This window comes from Loxodonta africana, chromosome 18, assembly GCF_030014295.1.
Source record: "Loxodonta africana isolate mLoxAfr1 chromosome 18, mLoxAfr1.hap2, whole genome shotgun sequence".
Taxonomy (NCBI): domain Eukaryota; kingdom Metazoa; phylum Chordata; class Mammalia; order Proboscidea; family Elephantidae; genus Loxodonta; species Loxodonta africana.
This window is the reverse complement of record NC_087359.1, coordinates 48,445,110-48,468,058: the sequence shown is the minus strand read 5'-3', so window position 1 is coordinate 48,468,058 and position 22,949 is coordinate 48,445,110. Positions and strand designations below refer to the sequence as shown.

The following is a 22,949-nucleotide window of genomic DNA, read 5'->3' as shown; positions in this document are numbered from 1 at the left end:
TCAGCAGACAGAGGCCAGCTGTGGGGAAAGCCAGGCAGCCTTTGGAAGGTCAGGCATGTAAGCAAAGCAACCACCACCTTCTCCTAGCGATAATGACAGTCCTGGTCCCAAGAACACAGACATTCCTCCAAAGACACATGAGAGAATGGTGAGTTTCATTCGCTAGCCGCCCTAAGCTGCAGCCAGATGATGCAAGAGCCCTGGTGGAACTTTTACTAGCGTGGGCTAGCTTGGGGCGACATCGCAGGGGCCAAAAGAAACCAGTAGCATCAGGGACAGTCAGGAAAAAAGCTGTACACATTTGGGCATCTCACAAAAATCAGGCAAATTGGAGGGAAAGTAATATGGAAATGTCGCCATGCAGACAACCTTGGGGCCACACTCTGCTGTCACCAGCTGCCCCTTCAAATGCTGGGCTTTCTAGTAACCAAAGGGTACTGGGTACAAGTGTGGTGAGGGCAAGGCACACATCTGTTTGCCATGGATCCCCACTGGCTGGCATTTAAGAGGGGCTCACTAAATGTGGAAAAGCAACAGGGCTTGGTGCAGGTGGTCTCACTCCGGGATCTTTTGTTTTGCAAGGAAACACTTTTCTGTTCCCCCACTTATCTGTTGAGAAGCTGAGGTTACAGTGAATGCTTTTGGTGGGGCCAGGCCTAACAGGAAGGAAAAGGAGCTGTTGGGCCCCCAAAGATAATTTTCCTTTTGATGAACCTAAGTTAACCCTCAAAGAACCCAAGATTTCCCCAAAGGGTGTTCTAAGAGCAGGGGGAAGGCAGAGCCAGTGCCACCTGCTGTGCCTCTTGGCATCTCCGTGGTCTGGAGGGGACGAAGTTTATGGACTGATTAGATGTTGTTGTTTTTAGCAGCAGCTGGCAGAGCCATCTCCTTCTCTCTTTCTCTCCTTCCCCTCCTCCCCTGTCCAGTCATCAGCCATAGGCAAAGGAGGGAGGGGAGCAGAGTGCTGAGGCTCTCCTTGGCTAGGCAGTCCTGATCCCTGAAAGGAACACTCTGAATCGGGGGTCAGCTGGCTGAAGTGCTCTGGGAACAAAGGTGTCAGAGATTCTTTTTTGGTTTTGTTTTTTAAGATAAGGAAAATGGCTCCTTTCAAAAGAACCTCTCCCCACCCCCACCCTGAGATACCCCAGAGTGAACAAAACTGACAAGCAATTCTCAGCTACTGCACCAACAAGGAAGCCCTGGAATTCTTTTCCAGCTGCCTAGGCCGCTCTTGTCAGAGTAGTCAAGAGTAGTTTGAGGTCTTTGTAACTGGTTGATGTGTCAGTCAGAGACCGAAAAAATCACCTGACAGTCTAGAAGGGAAGGGAGGAAGGGCAGATTTTTCATTTAAATTCTAGGGAGGCCTCACTGCTGCTTGCAGGTAAGGCCCCAGGGAGCCAGTGGAGCCTGTGGCTGTTGTGATTTAATTACTGCTGGTCCCCTTGGAACGATAAGAAACAAGAGACCCAATGACTATTAGAGGCCTTAGAAGGTCACTGAAGACAAGTGTGTAGCTGAAGTGCAAAAGCTGCAACCCTCAAAAATGGAGGAAGGAGCCAATATTCCAGGCCTGTCAGGGGGGCCAGGCCCTGGTTATGAGTGCCATTTTCTGTTTTTGTTTTGTTTTTGGTGGTAGCCATTTTTATGTATACAATTCAGTAACATTAATTACATTCACAGTGTTGTTGGCCAACTATCACCACTATCAATTCTCAAAATTTTCATCACCCCAAACAGATACTGTACCTATTACATAAAAAAAAAAATTTTTTTTTTTTTTTTTTTATAGTACCTCGTTATTCCTCCCTGCCCCTACCAGCCTCTGGTGGCCATTAATCCACGTTGGTCTCTGTGCATTTTCTTCATTTGGTTTTGCTTAATGAATATCCAGAGAGTAACAACAGCTACCAGCATTTGTTGAACGTTTATTATTGTCACACACTGTGGTAAATGTACTTTACGTTGACTACCTCAAATAATTTTCACAAAAATCCTATCAGGTATCTAATACTATTACCCCCATTTTGCAATTGAGGCCATTAAGACACAGAAAGCTTAAGTAACTTGCATAGCTACTAAATGAAGAAGGCAAGGTTTGAACCCAGGCAGTCAGGCTCAGAGTTTTTACCGTTAACCACTAAGCTATGTTGTCTCTAAGGAGGCACTGTTGTATTTGGTGATAGAATTCCCACCTTCCATATGGGAGATCCCTGGGGTGGATTCCCACCTCCTAGTATGTGCTCAATGAGGCATTGGTGGTTCAGTGGTAAAATTTTTGCCTCCCATGCAGGAAACCCAGGTTCAATTCTGGGCCAACGCACCTCATGGACAGCCACCACCCATCTGTCAAGTGGAGGCTTCTGTGTTACTACGCTGCTGAACAGGTTACAGTGGAGTTTCCAGACTGAGATGAACCAGGAAGATAGCCCTGGCGATCTACTGCCAAAAATCAGCCAACGAAAGCCCAATGGATCATAATGGTTCAATGGAGCACAAGAGTCCAATGCCCAACCAATCATGAGAATGGCACAGGACCAAGGAGCATTCTGTCCCACTGTGCATGAGTCGGGGGCCAACTCAACAGATGCTAACAACAGTGTTTGCCTCTTATCATCTTATTTTGCTGTATTAGAATCAGAAGATGGTGTACATGGACGGAACCTTCAAAGATAGTCCTAATCTAATGCCCTCATTTGGGGATCTGTTATGTGTAAGGCAGTAGGCTGGTGCTGTGGTGAGGGGGTGGCAAAGGACAAAGCCAGGAGGCACTCAGTTTCTCTCTCTGGGCCTTGGTTTCCTAATCTGTAAACGAGGAGTTGAACTAGAAAACCCAGATTCAAAGGCCCCTCCAGCTTTCAAATTCTGAGAGTCTATTTTTTTTTTTTTCATAACTCCAGGACATTTAAAATCTTATTAGGAAATGAAACATAAAAAAAAAGTATATATTAAAAGACAGTCCTTAACTGCCAACTGTGTAACCAGGCAGTGTGCTCTATAGAATTTCAGAAAAGGGAAAAAATCCTATAGGCCAGGAAGATTTCCTGGAGAGAAAATATTTGAGCTGGTCTCTAAGAATGGGTAGGAAATGGAAAGAGAGAGAAAAGAAGGATTCTCTAGGCAAGGACAATGAAAGGAGGGTAGGATAGGATTTGATATCTGTATTACTGAGGGAAACCAGAAACTGCTGTCAGCGTTGTGTGCTGTTGAGTTGATTCCCACTCACAGCGACCCTATATGGTTTCCCAGGCTGTAATCTTTACAAAAGCATATTGCCAGGTCTTTTCTCCCACGGAGCCACTGGGTGGGTTTGAACCACTGACCTTTTGGTTAGCAGCCGAGCACTTAACCGTTGCACCACCAGGGCTCCTTGACCAGAAAACACCCAATGCCAAAAGGAGCTAGTTAGGTCAATGCTGATAAGCTCTGGTAAAAAGAGCATAAACTGATCTTGATTTAAGTCCCATCTGAGTTCTTCAGTCAATTCACTTAATACCTACCTTGAAAGCATGTTATAAAGTAAATGATGGAGTAAGTGAAGTGTGTAAAGGAGTTCCAGGCACACAGAAGATGTTCAATAAATAGTAGTTAATAGCAGTAACATATTTCGGGTGCCGACACCACCTAATCTGTAATGTTCTTTGGCCTTCCATTCCCGTGTACCCTAAAGATCGCAGGCTCTTTGAATACGGGAATCATGTTGGATTCATCTCCTTATCCCCAGTACCCTGGCATGCTGTTTGAAACACAAGGAATATTATTGAACTGAACAATTTCTTCCTGCCCAGTGGATTCTGGTTAGGCCCCAAAATACAGGAGCCAAACCAGCAACGGTGCAGCTTCACCATTCCAGAGGCTGGAGGGAGTGCCAATGATCAAACAAAAACACAGGGAGGAGTCCTGCACCTACTTCTTGCTTCCCAGGAAGAACACCCTGTTGAGAAAAGTTTCTTTTGCATTTTGACTGGAAGCACAGGATCCCAGTTACCAGCATCCTCGCTGAATTCTGAGACATTAAAGAACAAACCAATCCTGTGACTGGAACCTTACAGACATTTGCAAGCCACAGAGTTAATTTTCAGGGTACGCCTCATAGCTCAAGTCAACATTTCCTTTTGGTATTTAAAGCAACCACATAGAAAGGATCACATTTGAGCAGATTTGTGCTCCAGCTGCCTGTAGTCTGCAGCAAAAAAAAAAAAACACGCAAACGATTCACCAGACTTGGTTCCCGACAGCTTCTTTGACAATCAATTGGTAAGCAACTCTAGTTGTGCCCAGATCATTAATTTTCACATGAAAAACAATTATGACTGTAGGATAGGTCTGCTCCCCATTCAAAGATTGTGACTTCCTGAACCCAGTTCTTCTTTTTCATGGCTACAAAAGATAGGGAGTTTTTGTCTGTTTGTTTTGTTTTTAAACCATGGATTGCTTCTCTTTCCTTTCTAAGCAGTGGTCAACAAGTATTTACTGAACGACCACCATGTGACCAGAACACATTTGGACTATTAAATAGACATATATTAGTTTCCCGATTTCCCCAGTAGTTCGCGTACCACATCACGCAACATTCACCATCCTGAAACAAAGCTCTGGTCATGTTATTACTTACTCAAAAGGCTTCAATAGCATCCAACTGCCAATAGGATAAAGTGCAATCTTCTATTCTTCCAACTATTTGACTTCAACCTACTCTTCCCATCTGCTTTCACATAGTTCCCTCAATATCTAACCAAAGAGAATGACTTCTCCCTGCACACTTCCTGCCTCCCCTTCTTTATTCATGCTGCTCTTTTTGCCCCCCTCCCCAATTCTACATGTCTAAATCCATGCTTCAAGGCACATCTCAATGCCATTTCTTTGGCCAAGTCTTCCCAGAACTCCAGCCTCTAGGCAGGTTTTCTTTTTTTTTCTTAAATCAACACCCCCTTTGAGACCCTGATGAAACCTATGGAAACTGCCCTAGGAAAATATACGTGGCACATGCAATTTCATGGGTTCCTTGAAGTCACTCCATGAACCTCTGATTAAAAACCCCTCCTGTAGTCTTGGGAATCTACTAATCTTGGGAGTTGCGTTGGGTGCTAGAGACACAAAGATGAAATCACAATCATTTCTCAAGTCGTTCACAGGTCAATGAGAAGACATGCTTCCTTACGATATAACTGTTTTAAGATAAACATAAGGTTAAATACAAACTTCAAGAAGGGATGACTTATGAACCCATTATCTCCCCAACTACAGTCAAAATTCCATGAGAATAAAATCTTTAAGGATAGTATCATAATATATAGAACAGTGCTACTACTACTACACACTCACACACACACACCCCCCATATGCAGTATTCGTGGACTGAAAGAATGAAACCAATGAGACAAAAAAGTATAAGCATCGTCAGTCACACTGCAGTCACCCCCTATCATGGAGACTCCTGGGATCCAGTTAAGGTGGTCCCATTTTGGACCAACTGTGCTATACACGAAGGAAATAGTATTTCAGTGGTAGCATTCTTGCCTCCCGTGAGGAGACCCGGGTTCAATTTCTGCCAAGACACCTCATGTGTAGCCACCCCCTGTCTGTCAGTGGAGGCTTGCATGTTGCTGAACAGGTTTCAGCAGAGCTTCCAGACTAAGATGGACAAGGAAGAAAGGCCTGGCACACTAATTCCAAAAATCGGCCAATGAAAGCTCTGTGGATAACAACGATCCATTGCGCATGGGGTTGCCATGCATTGGGAGGTGACTCGGTGGCAGCTGACTACAACAACAAGCTATACAAATTTTCCCAGTCCATTTTACAGTGTGTCTCACCCTGAATCGGTTCAGTCTCTGTTCTTATGGAGGGATGATACCGTAAATACTGTATTTTACAAGCTCCAAATGGTTTCTTTTTTTAACCAAGAAATACTGCAATCTATCCATATCCCTTTGTGTGATGATTTTCGGTACAGACTTAGTTCACCTGTTACCCCTTCCTGGGTGGCCAACACTTAGCTCTTTTGCACTCCTCCAGAACTAACACTTCATTACGAGGAGATAGGGCTTTTAAAGGTCAAACAGCTGAAGAAAACAAGTAAGTTTAGCTTGGAAATGTGATTCTCTTTACAAAAGCCAAATTGGTTGAATGTGTTTTGAAATCGGGCTTTATTGAGTTATGTTGTAACTTTCCATAACGCATCACTTCTGCTTTTGCTGTATCACAGAAATGCTCTTGAAGAAACACTGACAAACATTCCCCAGCAAAGACAACCACTAGGGTATGTGTTACAAATTAGAGCAGTTGTTCTCCACCTCTTGTTTCTTACAGTCCATTAATCATCTGGGGAAGACTTGGGCCCCACTATTCCAGAAACACAAACTTCACTTTTTATTAAATAGGTATTTATAGGTTTACATACAATCTGGTTGTTTTTCCCCCCTCCCGGTAAAACAGAAATACTAATTTTATTCACAGACGGCTTTTGAAAAAATCATTATGTCATATATCCACTGTATACCAAAAATCTTCCTAAACTAATAAAATGAGAGCTCAAAACATATTTTGCAATTTAGATAAGCTCACGAAATAATTATCTTAATGAGAGCCACATCTTATTCTGCATGTTCTTTATGAATTATGCTGCTTCAGTAACGTACTGTCACTAACGCTATTAATACAATCTCATGTTCACTGTAACATTTTCCAGGGCACCTAGAGCAAAAGAAATGGGGGGATTCTTAGAAATTCTGCTCCTGCATTTATTCTTTACATGAAGTTTCCCAGGACATAAATAATTGCACTAATAATTTGGGGTGTTAGTTTTAGTGTCCATTAAAAGCACAAGCTGGTGGACAGTGAGAATTAAGAGAAACAAATCCCTGCCAGGTTGAACTGACAGGATAGGACAGATCTCTGTCCTTTCATACCAACACCCGTCCATGCCCACTACCCCTAAGCCCATGTGTTAGCAGAACAAGTCTTTTTAAGAATCACACTCATAATTAGGAGCTGCGGCTGGGAAACTGAGGGCAGAGCCTCCCTCTCAGCAGCCACTGGATCAATACGAGCCTTTGGAATATCTTTACTCCCTGCCATGCAATGCTGCATCTAGTCTCCAGGCAGGAGAGAAAACCGAAATGGCACCACCATACACCCAATGGAGCCCCACAGGGAAAGAAAAATAACCTGTCTCCTAAAAGTTCCTAACCTCAGACAAACTGCCCAGCAGGTAGGAATTAGTTAGGCCAGGGCTTCTCACACAGCACATCTGAGGTGAAGTGAGATAGATTCCTGGTTCTGAGGCTGTGTGATCTCTGGCTGGTCACTGGGGCACTCGTGGCCTGTTTCCTCTTGAAGAGGGGCTTCGACTGGATAATCTTCAATGCTGGGAACTCTGTGTTTGTCACCAGGAGATAATCTGCAGACTTCACACAGCATTAACTTAAAACAGTTTTGAGGGTGAGCAAAAGATGTCTTCCCTCCACCTGCACTGGACACTCACTCTCCCACAATACCTTTCCTCCAAGGGCTCAGCACACTAGAGCACCCTAAGCATCTTGGAATGAAGCCACATTTCCCCAAAGTAGGTTCCTGACAGATGAATCCAATTTGCTATTCCAAAAGATTTACTCCACAATGCCACTGAGGGGCTAGCTGGGAGGCAAGGAAAGGGCTACGTACAGAAAAGTCTAATTCAAAAGGTTTGTGAAGACCCAGGTTTCCCCGATACATAGACTGGGTCCACTAAAATGAGTGCTTAGATTTTTCTCTCTCAGGGCAATTCACTGTTGCAATCAAATCCATCATTATTTTATAACCAAAGTATATTTTTATACCGGGCCTTGCACCATTAAGGGAGAAACAACAGTGTGAGCAATTCCTCATGCCAACTCAAAATACCTCTGCATGCAAACACTCCAGCATTTAGACCACAACACCCCCAAAAAGAAATGGTAGGATGCCTCAGCACATTCCCTAGATAGTTCTGTCATCAATTCAAAGAGTTCCCCCGCTTCCCTACCGTCCCACAGAGCAAATGCTGTGTTACCTTCGTCTCAAAGTAGATACACTCAGCTTTGCTGTCGCTGACTTCTTTCACCCTTTCCTCTTATATCCATGTCCTGTACTCCACAGTCTAAAGTGAACTATCTTGGCTAAACTAATTCTGCTTGGCGTCATGCCAGAAAAATCCCACCGGTCCCACCTCACCTGTTTTTTAACAGCAAGGCCAAGAGAAACAACAGGACTACTTTATATTTGCATAGAGCTTTGTAATCTGCAAACCACCCACACATCCATGATCTCATCTGAGCCGCATAACAACCCAATGAGGTAAACCTGTCCCCTTCAAAACGGAAAAAAAAAAAGACACTCCTACCTCAAAAGACTGTGTGGCGATTAACTGAAGGGGGCACATAGTACGCACTCAATAAATGCTAGCTACTAGAGACACGAATATTACTTTACTCATTTTACAGGTACAAAACTGAGACTCAGAGATTGGATAGCTGATTGCAGCAAGTAGGCCTCTAGGGATCTAGAGCAAGCTGAGAAGGTGGAGGGCCTAGTGCAGGATTCTTTCCACCACCACATCAATAATTGTTCAAAACTTCACAACTACACAGTTCCATCTAGGCTAAACCACGAGGACAGAAAGGGAGCTGAAGTCAGGTCCAGGTACTGTTCCCAGTTCTCTGCTTGGGCATATACTCAGAGCATTAATTCTTGTGATCTTTGTGGCCTTTTCTCCATAATGAAAGCCAACATTTTTTTTTTTTTTTTGGCCAAACAGCGAATGTCAAGCTTTCAGATGAAAGGCTCTATTACAAGTACAAAGTGTCATTTAATTACACTGCTGCTCCAGTTATCTGCTTCCCTGCTCCCAACTCCCACTGGGCAGACTCTGAAACCGCGTGGGAGATTAAGTCAAGGGGGAGAACAGGAGAGACATTCTCTCCCTGAACTTTCTTAAATGGAAGAGAAAAAAAAAAAAAAAAATTAAAAGAAAGACCCATTTTCCAAAGAAGGGGCTAGGGCAATGATCGTTCCATCAAGCGGACCTGCATAAGAATCTATGGATTATTTAGCACCAGGGGTGGCTGTGGAATGAAATAAAGGAATCTTTGTGCAAGGCCAGCCACAGCTCCCTCATCTTTCCCCACAGTTAGGCATTTAACCCAACTCTCTAAATCATCAAGCTCTAATGCACCCCATCTGTGCACCGGTTGCAGTCACAGCAACGAAACCGAAGCCTCTGCTGACTTTGGCCAGGACTTGTGAATGAGCCTTTCTGCCCCAAAAAGGGCAGGAAGGAGGACATGAAGCCAGCAAAGTCCTTTTTGCTCATCACTTGTTCTCTCCCAATAGTCACACTCCATCTGTCCAGTGATTTGTTCATTTACTGAGCTCTTGCCACAGGTCTGAGCCTGAGACATAGATGACAGGACATGGTTCCAGGTCATAAAGGATGTGTAAGAGCTCATGAGTGAGAGGAAAGAGATGAAGGAGGAGGGATGCTCTCGGAAGAGGAACAGAGGTCTGAAATAGCCCCACCTGCTTACTGAGGTATATTGCTTACTTCCTGGTGACTGCAGCATAAAGCAAGGAACAGGGCCTGGGGGAAGGCATAACTTATAAGCCAGGCTCTTCAAGACTGTCAAAGTCCCTTGTCATGGGCTGAATTGTGTTCCCCCCAAAAATACGTGTCAACATGGTTAGGCCACGATTCCCAGTATTGTGTGGTTGTCCTCCATTTTGTGATTGTAATTTTATGCTAAAGATGATTAGGGTGGGATTGTAACACCACCCTTACTCAGGTCACCTCCCTGACCCAATGTAAAGGGAGTTTCCCTGGGGTGGGGCCTGCACCACCTTTTATCTCTCAAGAGATAAAAAGGAAAGAGAAGCAGAGCATTGGGGACCTCATATCACCAAGAAAGCAGTGCCAGGAGCAGTGCCTGGGGTCCCTGCGCCTTAGAAGCTCCTCAACCAGGGGATGATTGAGGACAAGGACCTTCCTCCAGAGAGAAAAAGCCTTCCCCTGGAGCTGACACCCTGAATTTGGACTTTTAGCCTACTTTACTGTGAAAAAATAAACTTCTCTTTGTTAAAGCCATCCACTTGTGGTATTTCTGTCTTCTGGTATTTCTGTTACAGCATCACTACATAACTAAGACAGCCCTGTAGAGCAGGCCAAAGAGATAAGACATCAACCAAATCTTCTCATATTTGGCTTCTGCTCATTTTACAAAATCCCACTCAAACACTACCTCTACCAGAAATTCTCCTGATCCCCAGCTCAAAGCAATCTCTCGCTCTTCTCTGAACTTCTGGCCCTGACAATCACTAATTTGAGAACTTGCACAACTTGTATGAGTCTCAGCTTCATCATCCACATAAAACAAAATAATATCACCTACCTTAAAGATTTCTCATGAGGGTTAAGGGAGATAACACTAACGAAGTGTCAAGTAGCAGTTTTTAGCACATAGTGGGTACTCAATAAATATTAAGTCTTTCATTCTACTCAACGAGAAAGTGCTTTATTGGTACCTAAATTTTTTATGACACATAGCACTTCTTGTATTAAAATGATGCCTTGGCTTCTCCACTAGATACGGGAGATTTCTGGAAAAACGACAATTCACAATTCCTCTCCAAGCTTGCAGGTCCCCTTCCAAAGCGAAGTGGGCTGAATCCTCTCTTCTCTCACTGACACAGCCTCCCCACATCCAAACTGCCAGGCTCAGGGGTTCCCCAAAACTTCAGAGAGAATCTGAGGTAAGTTGACAGAGAGGGAAGCTAAAGGCTAGCTGCATCAAATAGCATAAAGGAGCAATTATAACAGAAATAGCGAGAAGGGAAAGTGAGACAGAATGGAAACCCAGTCAAACGGCAAGACTCTGAGGGCTCCAGACAGGCTCTTTCCTGCAAGAGCCTCCCTGAGCCCCCATGGGCAGGGACAAAAGGACCATAGACCTCAGTCCGCATCTGAGATTTCTCACTACCACAAACATGGTTGTTCGGCCAGCCTTCTTCATTTCTGGTGTCAAATCAGCCTGCTGGACAGGACTGACCATTGACTGATTCTTCATCCCTCTCTGGCTGGGAATACCAAGCCAGAGGCAACGAAGTGATGCCACATTTTCTGGCACCGTTCTTGGGAATAGAGCCACTGTAGGTCTGGGACAGAACTTAGGCTCATTGTTCTTTGATGCAGCTCCCTAGAAAGGCAAACCCCAACTCCATCTGAGGGGAAGTTCCAAAGACCTGGGTCTAAGTCAGGAAGCACTCCCAGGAATTCCAGATCACTGCTATGAGCACAAAGCTGTCCTCTCCCTGATTTCTTATATCATGTTGGCAAAACATGTCCTGTAGCCAGTTCAGCCCTGGAAGATTTCATGCTGAGCACCACAAAGTCAAGTGACAGCTTGGCTTTTTCTAGGAACACTGATTTTTCTTTTTAATCTAAGTCTGCATAAAGATTTTTGTTTTACTTTAATGATGGCATGAAGTTCAAGTTCAGGGGAAAGATGTCTTTTAAGGGAAAAGTCCCCCAAAATCCCTTTCTCCTTGTAATGCAACCTAGTGAAACCTGTTTCTCCTCTCCTAGGAATGTCTTCATTCTAAGGATGATGCCTGAAGGATCCAGTTCCTGGACTGCATGACTGCAACAGGATTTTTTTTTTTTAACCCCTGCTCCAACCTCAGGAAGCAGTTGCCAAGGCTCCTCGGGGAAAACAAGATTCCACTCTTTCTTCTGATTGTGATCAAAGCGGCGCCATGTTACCTCATGTGCAAGCCCTACAGGACTCAAGCCTGTGGGTCATCTCTTTGACAAGCCACCTTTCTTAGTAGTTTAACAGTGTCATAACCTTCCCAGGGGCTTTGAAGGCAACGTCCTCACTTACGTCCCTCTTATGACACACCTGTACCTTCCCCATCCCACCCCCGACTTTTCTTAATATTCACTTTCTAAGTGGGCTGCACTCTACATGGTGTTCATCTGTCAACCTAAACCAAACAAGCAGAGCGTAAGGCTCCAATCACTCCCCACCCTCTCCCTCCTCTTGCCTGTAAGCTACCAACCCCTAAAGCCTCCAGTAGGGATGACATCTAATTCCCAAAATAATAAATTAAACTAGCATGTTGTCCATCCATCACTGTTCCTAAGATGTCCTAAAAAATAACCCAGAGTTATTCCTCAGTTGAGTGAGACTGTCATTCAGGTCCGCCCTCCCTGCGAAGAATGAGAGTACAAATATCCCAGTTTCTTTGGGAGAGTTTGCAAACCTGTGCAACCTTGGGAGCAGGAAGTACCCTCCCCCGCCACAGGCAAGGAAGGGCCTGCAGGGAACATGTACCTTGGAAATGAGTTCATCGTGATTGGCCAAGTGAGCTCTGCAGTGAATGCAGCTGTAGGTCCGGTGACAGGAGGGCAGATATGCCTGGAAAGTCTTGGATCTTGTCATCTTCACCATTGGTGCTGCTGAGTGTGGGGTGAACTCTGGGGTGGCCCACGAGGCACTCCCACAGGACGGGTCGCACGGGAAACACCGGAAGACACAGGTAAAGGCCGTGGTTTGGCAGGGGGTGGGTGTGGGGCAGGCTCCACACACTGGTGATGTCTTCAGAGGAAGGACCTTTACACAGAGGTCTAGGGCTGGTTCTCAGCTGCCTGCATTGCCAAGGAAAAGGGAATATCATTAGCTGCTGGAACAAGGCTTCTAACAAAGTAAGTAGAGCTCAGCTGCCACCCAGAAAGGGCAACACTTACAGGGCAAAAGGACTCCCTTCTCTCTTTCTTGTACTGTGCCCAAGATGACCAATGAGTGAGAAGAAAACCATTCAGGAACTCAGTATTGTTGCTTTCTCTAGAGCTGGAGGTTCAGTATCAATTTAGCACTTTCAGCAGTTACCCTGGGCACCCACCACAGACATCCAGCACACTGGCATCATCACCATTCCTAGGAAGCCATAGAAAAAGCCCTTGAAAAATGTGCTGCCCACAGCCCCCAGGGGAGGGCTCCTAAAGCCTTTCCTCTCCTGTGCCAACCAAGACGAATGGCTAGAGGAAAAGAAGACACTCAGCCTCTAGCAGTTCACTAAATCCAACAGTCACATACGGATTTCTCATCCGTTTCCAGATGCCAGGAGTCCTCCCAACACTTGAAACCATGAACTGCAGAGGCAATGAACCTCATACCATCCTTAGCTTAAGGATTGAGCATGGTATACAAAGAGTCAACTTCCATACCAGCAGGGTTCCTCGTGGCTAACCAGCTTTCGGAAGAAGTGACTTTCTTTGCAGTTCCTTGCCCAGAAGATGCCCAGGACATTTTTTCTTTTTAAAAGCAAGTAAATGAATGACATCAATGGCATAATCAGACTTCTCCACCTGAGGCAGTAAATTTTATCGGAATCTCTCCCCAACCCTCAGACTCGTCATACACAGCTCACAGTACTAAACATCTCTCCTACGATAGCCACGGCTTCTTTTATTATTTTGGGAACTAAGAACACTGAGAAAGCACGGTGGCTCCCAGGGCAACCAAGTGACCTCCAGGTAAAGGTCTGAGGGCAAAGCCATGAGACCTAAACCTGCTAGACTCACTCTGCTTCTCTGTGGTTCACCTCCCTGAGGCTTCGCAACCTGTCCATTCCCTGGGCTTCACTAATGGGGGTGAATGTTCCCACTTGCCTACCTCCCAGGAGAACAGTGAATGTTAATTAACACCTGCATCACACTTTGAAGATAAAATTATTTTGAGAGATGGGGGAGGAAGACAAACAAAATATCTTCCTTGCTGATTATGTCTGGGATCCATCTGGATGTTTAGAGAAAGCCCGCAAATCACAGTCCTCTTTTCCCCCTAAACCTCATTGGTATCAAATCTTCCAAAGGGAAGCTGCCCTCTTCCTTGACAGCTTCACACCACAGTGGCCACTGAAGGCCACCATACCCCTGGGACTCCGTACATCTTCCTGAGTGGCCAACACCACCACTGGCTGGCATTAGGCTGAAAGATAACATTGAACATTACCGCTTGATAGCATTTCCCCTCCACAGCCCTCAGCCAAGCAGATCCCACATTCAGGGTGACCAATAATACATGAGATGTTTAACTATTGAAGGGATTCTGACCTCTGGGGACCCAGGCACGTTCCCTATTCAGTCTCCTGCCACTATTTTTAAAGATGAAACATCAGGTTAAAGTGAACATTATAGGTGTACTCGGAGGACATGTAAGTGGGAAATAGTTCCCCCAGCTTTGCCTCAGGGATGTGCCTGGCCATAGCAGGCAATGGGAAGGAAATATGTAAACCCTTGGATCCAAAGCCCCTTCATCACACCTGGGCATATTCTGGGTAGCAGGTAACTTGAATGGACAGACCAAAAGTCTACAGTGGATATTTTCAAAAGCAACAACAAATAATGAAATTACTTTAAAAAATAATAATAATAAATCATAGTGGACCAATGCTGTTGGGTGTTGAAGTGTTACAGGTAGTAGAAAGAGCCAAGTACCCCACTTAGGGCTTCCTGAAATCTGCTCAAGCTTTAATACTCCTGTTCCATTCTCAGCAAGGACAGCATTTCGAGGAAATAAAGAAATGGTGTTAGTGTAAGGAATAGAAAAGACAGTCAGGGGAAAGCTAGTGGGAGGCTTCCCCCAGGCCAGAGGCTTCTGAAGTCCACGGCCTTAGCTGCCCAGTGGGGAGCATGAGGAGCGCTGGACCCATCCGTCTTACACAAACACTGAGGAAGGAAAGGAAACAAGGAGACCTGGCTGCAGTCTGTGTTTATCCAGCAGCCACAGAGTCTGTTTTCTTATACATGCAGACGGCTTCTAAATTATGCATTTCCCTGGAGTAGAATTGTTTCTTCTCTCACTTCTCTTTGTAGGAAACCAAAAAAATAAAAAGTTCACAGGCAGGAGTTTCTGGTTATGCTCAGCTTCAAATCCAAATCCCAAAACTTATTCAAGACTATCTTCTCTGTACCTTCTGAAGGATAAGCATTTATGCATACACATTCAGTCCTTACTACAGCTCTGAACTTAGAAAAAAAAAAAAAAAAGGACAATTAAAATCCACCACATAAGCGCCCACAGCAGTGTCCTCAAGCTGCCTGGTGCTAGAAAAAGCCCTGGAGAGCCCAGACAACAGACTTAGATTTTGCTGCTGAAGCGTCACTCTGCTCCTCTGGCTCTTTAATATAACAAGTTCACAGGCATCTGAAAGAAGTGACTCCTTTCCTCAAAAAAAAAGAAGAAAAGGAAATGTGGCTTGCTCAAATATGAATCTTTTCCAACTGGCCTGGGGCAAACTAGAAAGAATGAGAAAGGGTAAGCAGAAAGAAAGGCGGTGCAGGATCAAGAGAAGGCCTGCATGGCTGAGGAGAAAGGAGAAAACCAAAAAAAACCAAACCCATTGCCATCGGGTTGATAGTGACTCATATCGACCCTATGGAACAGAGTAGAACTGCCCTATGGTTTCCAAGGAGCGCCCGGTGGATTCGAACAGCGGGCCTTTTGGTGAGCAGCCATAGCTCTTAACCACTGTGCCACCAGGATTTCCAGAAGAAAAGAAGAGAGGAGGCTAAATGGGAGGAAAAAAGAGAGCTGTGACCTGAAAATTAATTACCTAGTACTGTCTTCTTCCCTCTTAAAAGAAAATTAAAGCTTTCCTGAGTTTTAGGAAGGAAGATTTTTTAAAAACGTGGACAATAAGAAGGGCTTCAGAACGCACCACAGCATTTTAATTATTGGACAATGGTACCCGCTAATGGGGCCACAGGCTGCATGAGTCCAATTCATTGAACATATTGTGAAGTCCAAATTTATTTCCAACAATAATCAAATGAACTCCTTATTTAAAAGCCGCAGGGCACAGGTACAATCTGGCAGCATTCTAAGTCATAGTCAATCACAGTGAAAATTAAAGCAAGATCTGCCACCACCCCAGCTGGCTCACGCTGATCAGCATGTAAAAGAATAGATGTGAAATATGATTAGAAATAAAGATCCTAGCTACACCACCTTGGGAACCCACTATTCAGCAGATCATGCCAAACCTTGCTGGCCCATCAGACAGACAGGCCTTGTCCATAAAAAGCCCTAACTGTAGCTGGAACTCAAGACAGAACCTTCTGAGTGTCACCTGGAAGGGGGACAGAAGGTACAGATTCTTCAGGTAACCTATGAAAGTAACCCATAGAAGAACCCGATGTATGATGTGGGAAACAAGACTGTACCAGCACACTCAGAGCCACAGAAGCTGGCTCAAGAAGGTGAGACTCAATAAAGGAAGTAACACCATCATCAGCCACAGGACTAACCAACCCTAAGGTGTGCCTCTGTGTTGTTGTTTGCATGGGATGCTTTGGTGGAGGGTAGGCGAAGAATGACTGAAAAAGAAGTGGGCTCTGGAATCACATAAACCAGGTCTACTCCTTTCTGGCTGGGTGACTTTCGGCAAGTTGATGCAACCACTCTGACCCTCAGCTTTCTTTCCCATTTCTAATAATATCAATTTATATAGGGCTGTGAGGATTAGGTGAGATGATGTAAGTGCATACACAGTGCCCGGCAAATAATATGCAGCAAAACTGTAGCTATTATTATTTTTAGCGGTCAGTGGGGGAAAAAAGAGAGGAGATGGTACTTTGTGTTACTGCTTTAAAAAAAGAAAAAGGAGGACCGAGAGTCCACAGACAGACATAGAGTTTGAGGTCCTTTGAGAACATCTTTTCCTATTCAAGCTGAACCTGATGCTTATGTGTAAGCAGATTCCTCCTAGAAGGATGGGTGGCCTGCCCCTTCTACTAGGACCATCTAACCTGTCTTTAGAGTTTCTGAGTTGGCTCTTAACTGACAGGTTGGAGGTTTGAGTCCATCCAGAGGTACCTTGGAAGAAAGGCCTGCTATCTACTTCTGAAAAATAGGCCATTTAAAGCCCTACAGAGCAGTTCTACTCTGACACACATGGTTTCGCTGTGAGTCCAAGTCAACTCAACAGCAACTGGTTGACTGGCGGTTGGCTGAACTTGTCTTCAAGCACCCCCATGAGATGGCACTCCTGGCATTTCTCTCCAAACCTAGAACTCTCTTCAAGGTAAGACAAGGCAGTGATGACACTGGAGGAACCACAGGAATGTTCATTTGGTATTGAGGTCCTTCTACAAGGTGGTTTCCCCAGAGGCCATGCTTCCACAGGCCTTAAGGCACTGCAAGGAACACAAGGGCTGACTTACACAGCCCTGGAAGACCCCTGAGCCTCTTTCCCCCCTTAAATCAATCCCTTGCATTTCAGGTTCTGGAACCAGACTCTTGGCATTCAAATTCCAGTTCTGGAACCAGACTCTTGGCATTCAAATTCCAGCTCTATCATTTACTAGGTATGTGACCTTGGACAAGTTACTTAACCCGTCTGGGCCTCACTTTCCTCATAAAAAAAAAAAAAATAGGGATAATAATAATAATATCTATCTTATAGCATTCTTGTGATGATTAACTAAGCTAATACATATAAAATGTTCAGCATAGTGCCTGGCACACAGAAACATACAATGAATCCCAGGTGTATACTACTGCTGACACCCACCTACCACTGACTCTCATGTATGGCTTCAGACTCACCTTCACCATCTCATACTCTATATTTCATTTATACAATTAGCATTTAAAGGTCTACCATGTGTCAGGAACTCTCCTCAGTGCCTGGGATTTGGCAACCTGGACCAAATTCTTTCTGCTGTGTTGCTGTTGTGTGTCACTGAGTCAATTCCGACTCATAGCAGCCCTTACAGAACAGAGTAGAACTACCCCCACAGGGTTTCCAACACTGTAATCTTTATGGAAGCAGATTGCCACATCTTTCTCCTGCAGAGCAGTTGGTGGGTTCCAACCGCCAACCTTCCGGTTAGCAGCCAAGCTCTTAACTGTTGCACTACTGGTACTCCTTTAACTCTTTGCAATTCCCCCTAACATACCACGCTTGCACTGCATGGTTCCATGGTTTTGTTGATGCCATTCCCTCAGCCTGACACATTCTTCCCAACTCTCACCAGGCTCTCACCTGTCCATCATGACTTGGCTCAACTGTCACCTCAGCATTGGGCTTAGTAGCCCCTCCTCTGTCCTCACGTCTATCTTAACACTTAACCTATATTAAAACTGTCCTTTTCTGAATCTGTACCCCTTACTATACTGTAAGCTCCAAGAGCAGAGACCACATTTTAGTCATTTTTGTACCCTCTGAACTCAGCAGCACAGAGAACACCATAAAACAAACAAAAAAAAAAACCAAACTCATTGCCATTGAGTTGATTCAGACTCATAGTGACCCTACAGGACAGCACAGAACTACCCCATAGAGTTTACAAGGACCAACTGGTGGATTCAAACTGCCAACCTTTTGGTCAGCAGCCAAGTTCTTAATCGCTACACCACCAGGGCTCCAAGCCACAGGGCACAACAAAACCAATCCATTGCCATCAGGTCGACTCCGACTCATAGCGACAGAGCACACAAAGCACACAGTAGAGGCTGAACACATACATTGAATTGAACTCTTTCTGCTTCCTTAGGCTACAGACTATACCAGTCCACTTACCTGGGTGGATAGCAGATGTGACTGCAGCCCCTCCCTTCCCCCTCCAGGTAATGAGGCAGGACTCGAAGTTATTCTGGGCCCCAAGGTCCCAACCAATCCCCCATATCCCCAGCAACCTCCACTCAGATTCTGTGATGAGATGCCCAGGAAAACCAGGGTACTTCTAGACTATAAACCTGGGTATAAATCAAATGTCTATCTTTGGCAACCATGCCCATTCTGTGAATTTACTGGGTCTAACTTAAAAATACATATATACTGGGCTCCTAGAGTAATGGTTTAACCACTTTTTCAGTTTTTTTTCTCTCTCTCATTTATTATAGAAACTCTTAGAAAGTCAGAAAAGGGCTTTATGCTAGTTGTAATGACAGGAGGGTAGGGGTACAACTCGACTGAGGAGCCATGTCCTGCTCCCCCATGAGTGAGGAAAGAGATGCCTGATTGGAAGCAATAAATAAGTGGTGGCAATGGAAAGGCAGCAGGCAAGTCACTTCAGGGAGAAAAAAAATGAGATGAAGTGACTATGGTAGGCCTTCCTTCCCTATTCCTAATCTCACCAGAATCCTGAAGCCAGACCAAACAGCAGAGAGAGATCCAGTTGCCCTGGCCTGCTACATGAGAGAAGTACATGGCAGTGTTGTCCAATGGTTAGGAGTGAAGGCTCTAGAGGCAGGTGGATCTGGGTTCAAGTTCTGGTTCTTCTTCTCACCAGCTGCATGACCATGGACAAGTTACCTAGAAGATGTGGATAACATCAGTGCCTACCTCATATATGAGAAAAAAAAGCACGTGAGACAATGCAAGCGAAATGCTCAGCACAGCACCTGGCAGGTGGTTGGTACTCAATAACCTTAATCAGCTATAATCATTACCAGCAAGGGAGAGAAAGCGCAGGGAACTGTTCCTATTCACAAGACCAAAACAAGCAGTGCTTCTACCTCCCAGGTTGACTCATGGTGGTTAGGGGGTTAGGCCCTACACTAATCCACTTAAAGGTACACTGTGGTTTAAGCAGGTTTTTGTGGCTTAGCTGGGGACCTGACATTATTGCTATGTCACCCCAAACAGACCACTCCATCACTTAGTGCACTGGAAAAGTCCCCTCTGTGGGTCTGTAGTGACTCCGCTAAACCTAGTGATGGGGCCACTGCATAAAACTTGACTGAAATGCCCCTATTAAAACCGCCATTGGGCTGATGTGGAACGCACACAGGAAAATCCCTGTCATTATTTTATGTTACCCCTTATAAAGCACTGGACCCAAGTGGCATTTCAAATCAATCCAGTTGGTAATAAAAACCAGCCTGGATATTCAAGAAGACACTTTCCTTCGTAAACAAAACCAACCACTCATCTCTACCCTGGACACAAAAAAACAGGGGCCTAGTTTTGATTTCAGGAGGATTATCCATCAAATGATAATCCTACATGATCCCGAGGGTTCCTTCAGCTCTTAAGTCCCGATTCCATGTTGTAGTACTGTCTCTGCCAACTGAATCCCCTGCAGAGCAGAGCATTCATCTACCAACCTTCATTCTGTTAAGACTTTTATTTCAGTGAGGTCAGAGAACACGCTAGCCGCACAAACAGCCCACTCAGAGACTGCTGCTGGATGGACCCTTTGCAACATCTGTTAGCAGGGCAACGTATTTACCACATAGCCCTGAGTTCAGCACTTTGCCTGGGGAGGCCCTTGTGAGCTTCCATCTGTTAGAACATCTGCATAGACAAAAGGCAGTTCCCCTTGAATATCCTGAAACTTACATGTAAGTAGCTGTGGCCCACTGGCTATCAGGGGTTCAGATATTACTTCAGTTTTTTTTTTTTTTTCTACAATTTCAATCACAAATAATATAAAGAAACCAAACTATCTGAAGATAAATTACTAAGGATACTTGCTAAAGTTTATCAATAGCTTCCTTCTTTCCTTATAAGACTCTCAGCTCCAAAAAGGATTTAAGATTGGCTTACAAAAACCACATACAATAAGATTAAAAATAGATTAAGAAATTAGAGTAGGGTAATTAAAGTAAGAACAAAAGGGAAGTCAGGACACAGAAATGCATGCTGCTCAACCGCTAAATAATTGTTGGTGTGGTTAGCTGCTGCTGAGTTGGCATGACCCATACACAATAAAACACTGTTTGATACCTGTGCCACCTCCATGATCAGCTGCAGATCAGACCATTGGGATCCACAGAGTTTTCACTGGCTGATTTTTGGAAGTAGATCACCAATCCTTTCTTCCTAGTTTGTCCTAGTCTGGAAGCTCGGTTGAAACCTGTTCAGCATCATAGCGACATGCAAACCTCCACTAACAGACAGGTAGTGGATGCACGAGGTGCACTGGCTGGGAATTGAACCCTGGTCTCCCGCATGAAAGGCAAAGTTTTACCATTGAATCACCAACGCCTTCTGCTAAATAATCAGTGATGCAAATTTGGCTTTCGGCTCCCTAGTAACCAGGGGTGGGGCGAACATCAGCAGTTATAAGGCTGATATTTCCCATAAAAACATCTTCTCTAAAATCTGCAAAATACTTCTTTCAACATCTCAACAACGAAAAAACAAATAATCCAATTAAAAATGGGCAAAGGATATGAACAGACACTTGACCAAAGAAGACATTCAGGCAGCTAGTAGACACATGAAGAAATGCTTGTGATCATCGGTCCTTAGAGAAATGCAAATCAAAACTACAATGAGACGCCATCTCACCCCGGCAATACTTGCACTAATTTAAAAATAACAGAAAATAATAAATGTTGGAGAGGTTGCGGACAGATTGGAACTCTTATGCACTGCTGGTGGGAATGTAAAATGGTACAACCACTATGGAAAACAATATGGTGCCTCCTTAAAAAGCTAGGAATATGTCCTAGAGAAGTAAGAGCTGTCACATGGATAGACATATGCACACCCATGTTCACTGCAGCACTATTTATAATAGCAAAAAGATGGAAACAACCTAAGTGCCCATGACCAGATAAATGGATAAACAAATTATGGTACATACACACAACAGATTACACAACAATAAAGAACAATGATGAATCCAGGAAACATCTCACAACATGGATGAATCTGGAGGGCATTATGCTAAGTGAAATAGATCTGTCACAAAAGGACAAATATTGTATGAGACTGCTATTACAAAAACTCACAAAAAGGTTTACACACAGAAAAAAACATTCTTTGATAGTTACCAGGGTAGAGAGGGATGAGGAGGGCAAATCTCTAACTACAGAGTAGACAAGTGTCAACTTTGGTGAAGGGAAAGACAACACACAACATAGGGGAAGTCGAGGTGGAAAGAGGGAGAGTGCAGTCACATTGTGGGGATTGCAACTGATATCACAAAAACTGATACATATCATTTTTTTAATGAGAAACTAACTGGAGCTGCAAACTTTCACCTAAAGCACAATACAATTTAAAAAATAAATAAATAAAAAACATCTTGGTTGCTCCATACCCTTTGCCGTCTATTGATTCCGACTCACAGCGACCCCATAGGACAGAGTAGAATTGCCCCCATAGAGTTTCCAAGGAGTGCCTGGTGGATTCAAACTGCCGACCTCTTGGTTAGAAGCCATAGCTCTTAACCACTATGCCACCAGGGTTTCCTCTTGGTTGCTCAGGACACAGGTTTTCTAAGAGAGATTTCTCCTGTGGAATGTGGTGGAGCAAACAAAGAGCCATCCAGTGGACAAGATCCCCAGCACACTCCACCAGTTCCTGCCAAGTACCCTCTTTCAAGGTGGTTTCTTAGAGTGTCCCTCCATGAAAACAGACAGCATAACCAACCAAGTGCAATTCTGTAAAAGGGAGTCTACAGGGGGCCAAATCAGGACAGTCCAACAACATGAATTTCTGATGGTCTGGTTGGATCCACTGATAAAAAAAAAATATATAGACTCTCCAGAGGAATGAAGGAGCTACGGAACCTTCTAGCAATGCTCCATGAATATCATTTATCACAACCAGGCTTTTGAGTAACAAAAATGTGGGAAGCCTCCAACATGCCAAGTCCAAATACTAATACTTTTGAATGCTAACATTATTCGGCCTAAAAGGAGCCCTGATGGCACAACGGTTAAGCGCTCAGCTGCTAACCTAAAGGTTGGTGGTGTGAACCCACCAAGCACTCTGCAGAAGAAAAGACCTGGTAATCTTCTCCCATAGACTATAGCCTGGAAAACCCATGGGACAGTTCTGCCCTGACACATCGGGTCACCACGAGGTGGAATTAACTCAACAGCACACAATAACATTCAGCCTTGGTGCTGCATTTGACTCTGCTGGGCTGCTTTTCCCTGAAAATTTTTTTGTGGGCCTCACCTTACCTCTTC

General features: G+C 44.5%; 1 protein-coding gene across 5 annotated transcripts in view; it reads right to left on the bottom strand.

Moving 5' to 3' along the window:
• Window positions 1-22,949, bottom strand: part of YPEL2 (yippee like 2) — a 65,676-nt gene that overhangs the window by 28,170 nt on the left and 14,557 nt on the right. For 4 of the 5 annotated variants that reach the window (XM_023553530.2, XM_064271304.1, XM_064271303.1 and 1 more), the window contains one exon: window positions 12,345-12,658. In XM_023553530.2, coding sequence (XP_023409298.1) covers window positions 12,345-12,461 — 117 coding nt within the window. In that variant the 5' untranslated portion in view covers window positions 12,462-12,658. Of the gene's footprint in view, window positions 1-12,344; window positions 12,659-19,154; window positions 20,582-22,949 lie in introns of those variants that run through there. The other variant, XM_023553531.2, reaches the window with a different exon arrangement.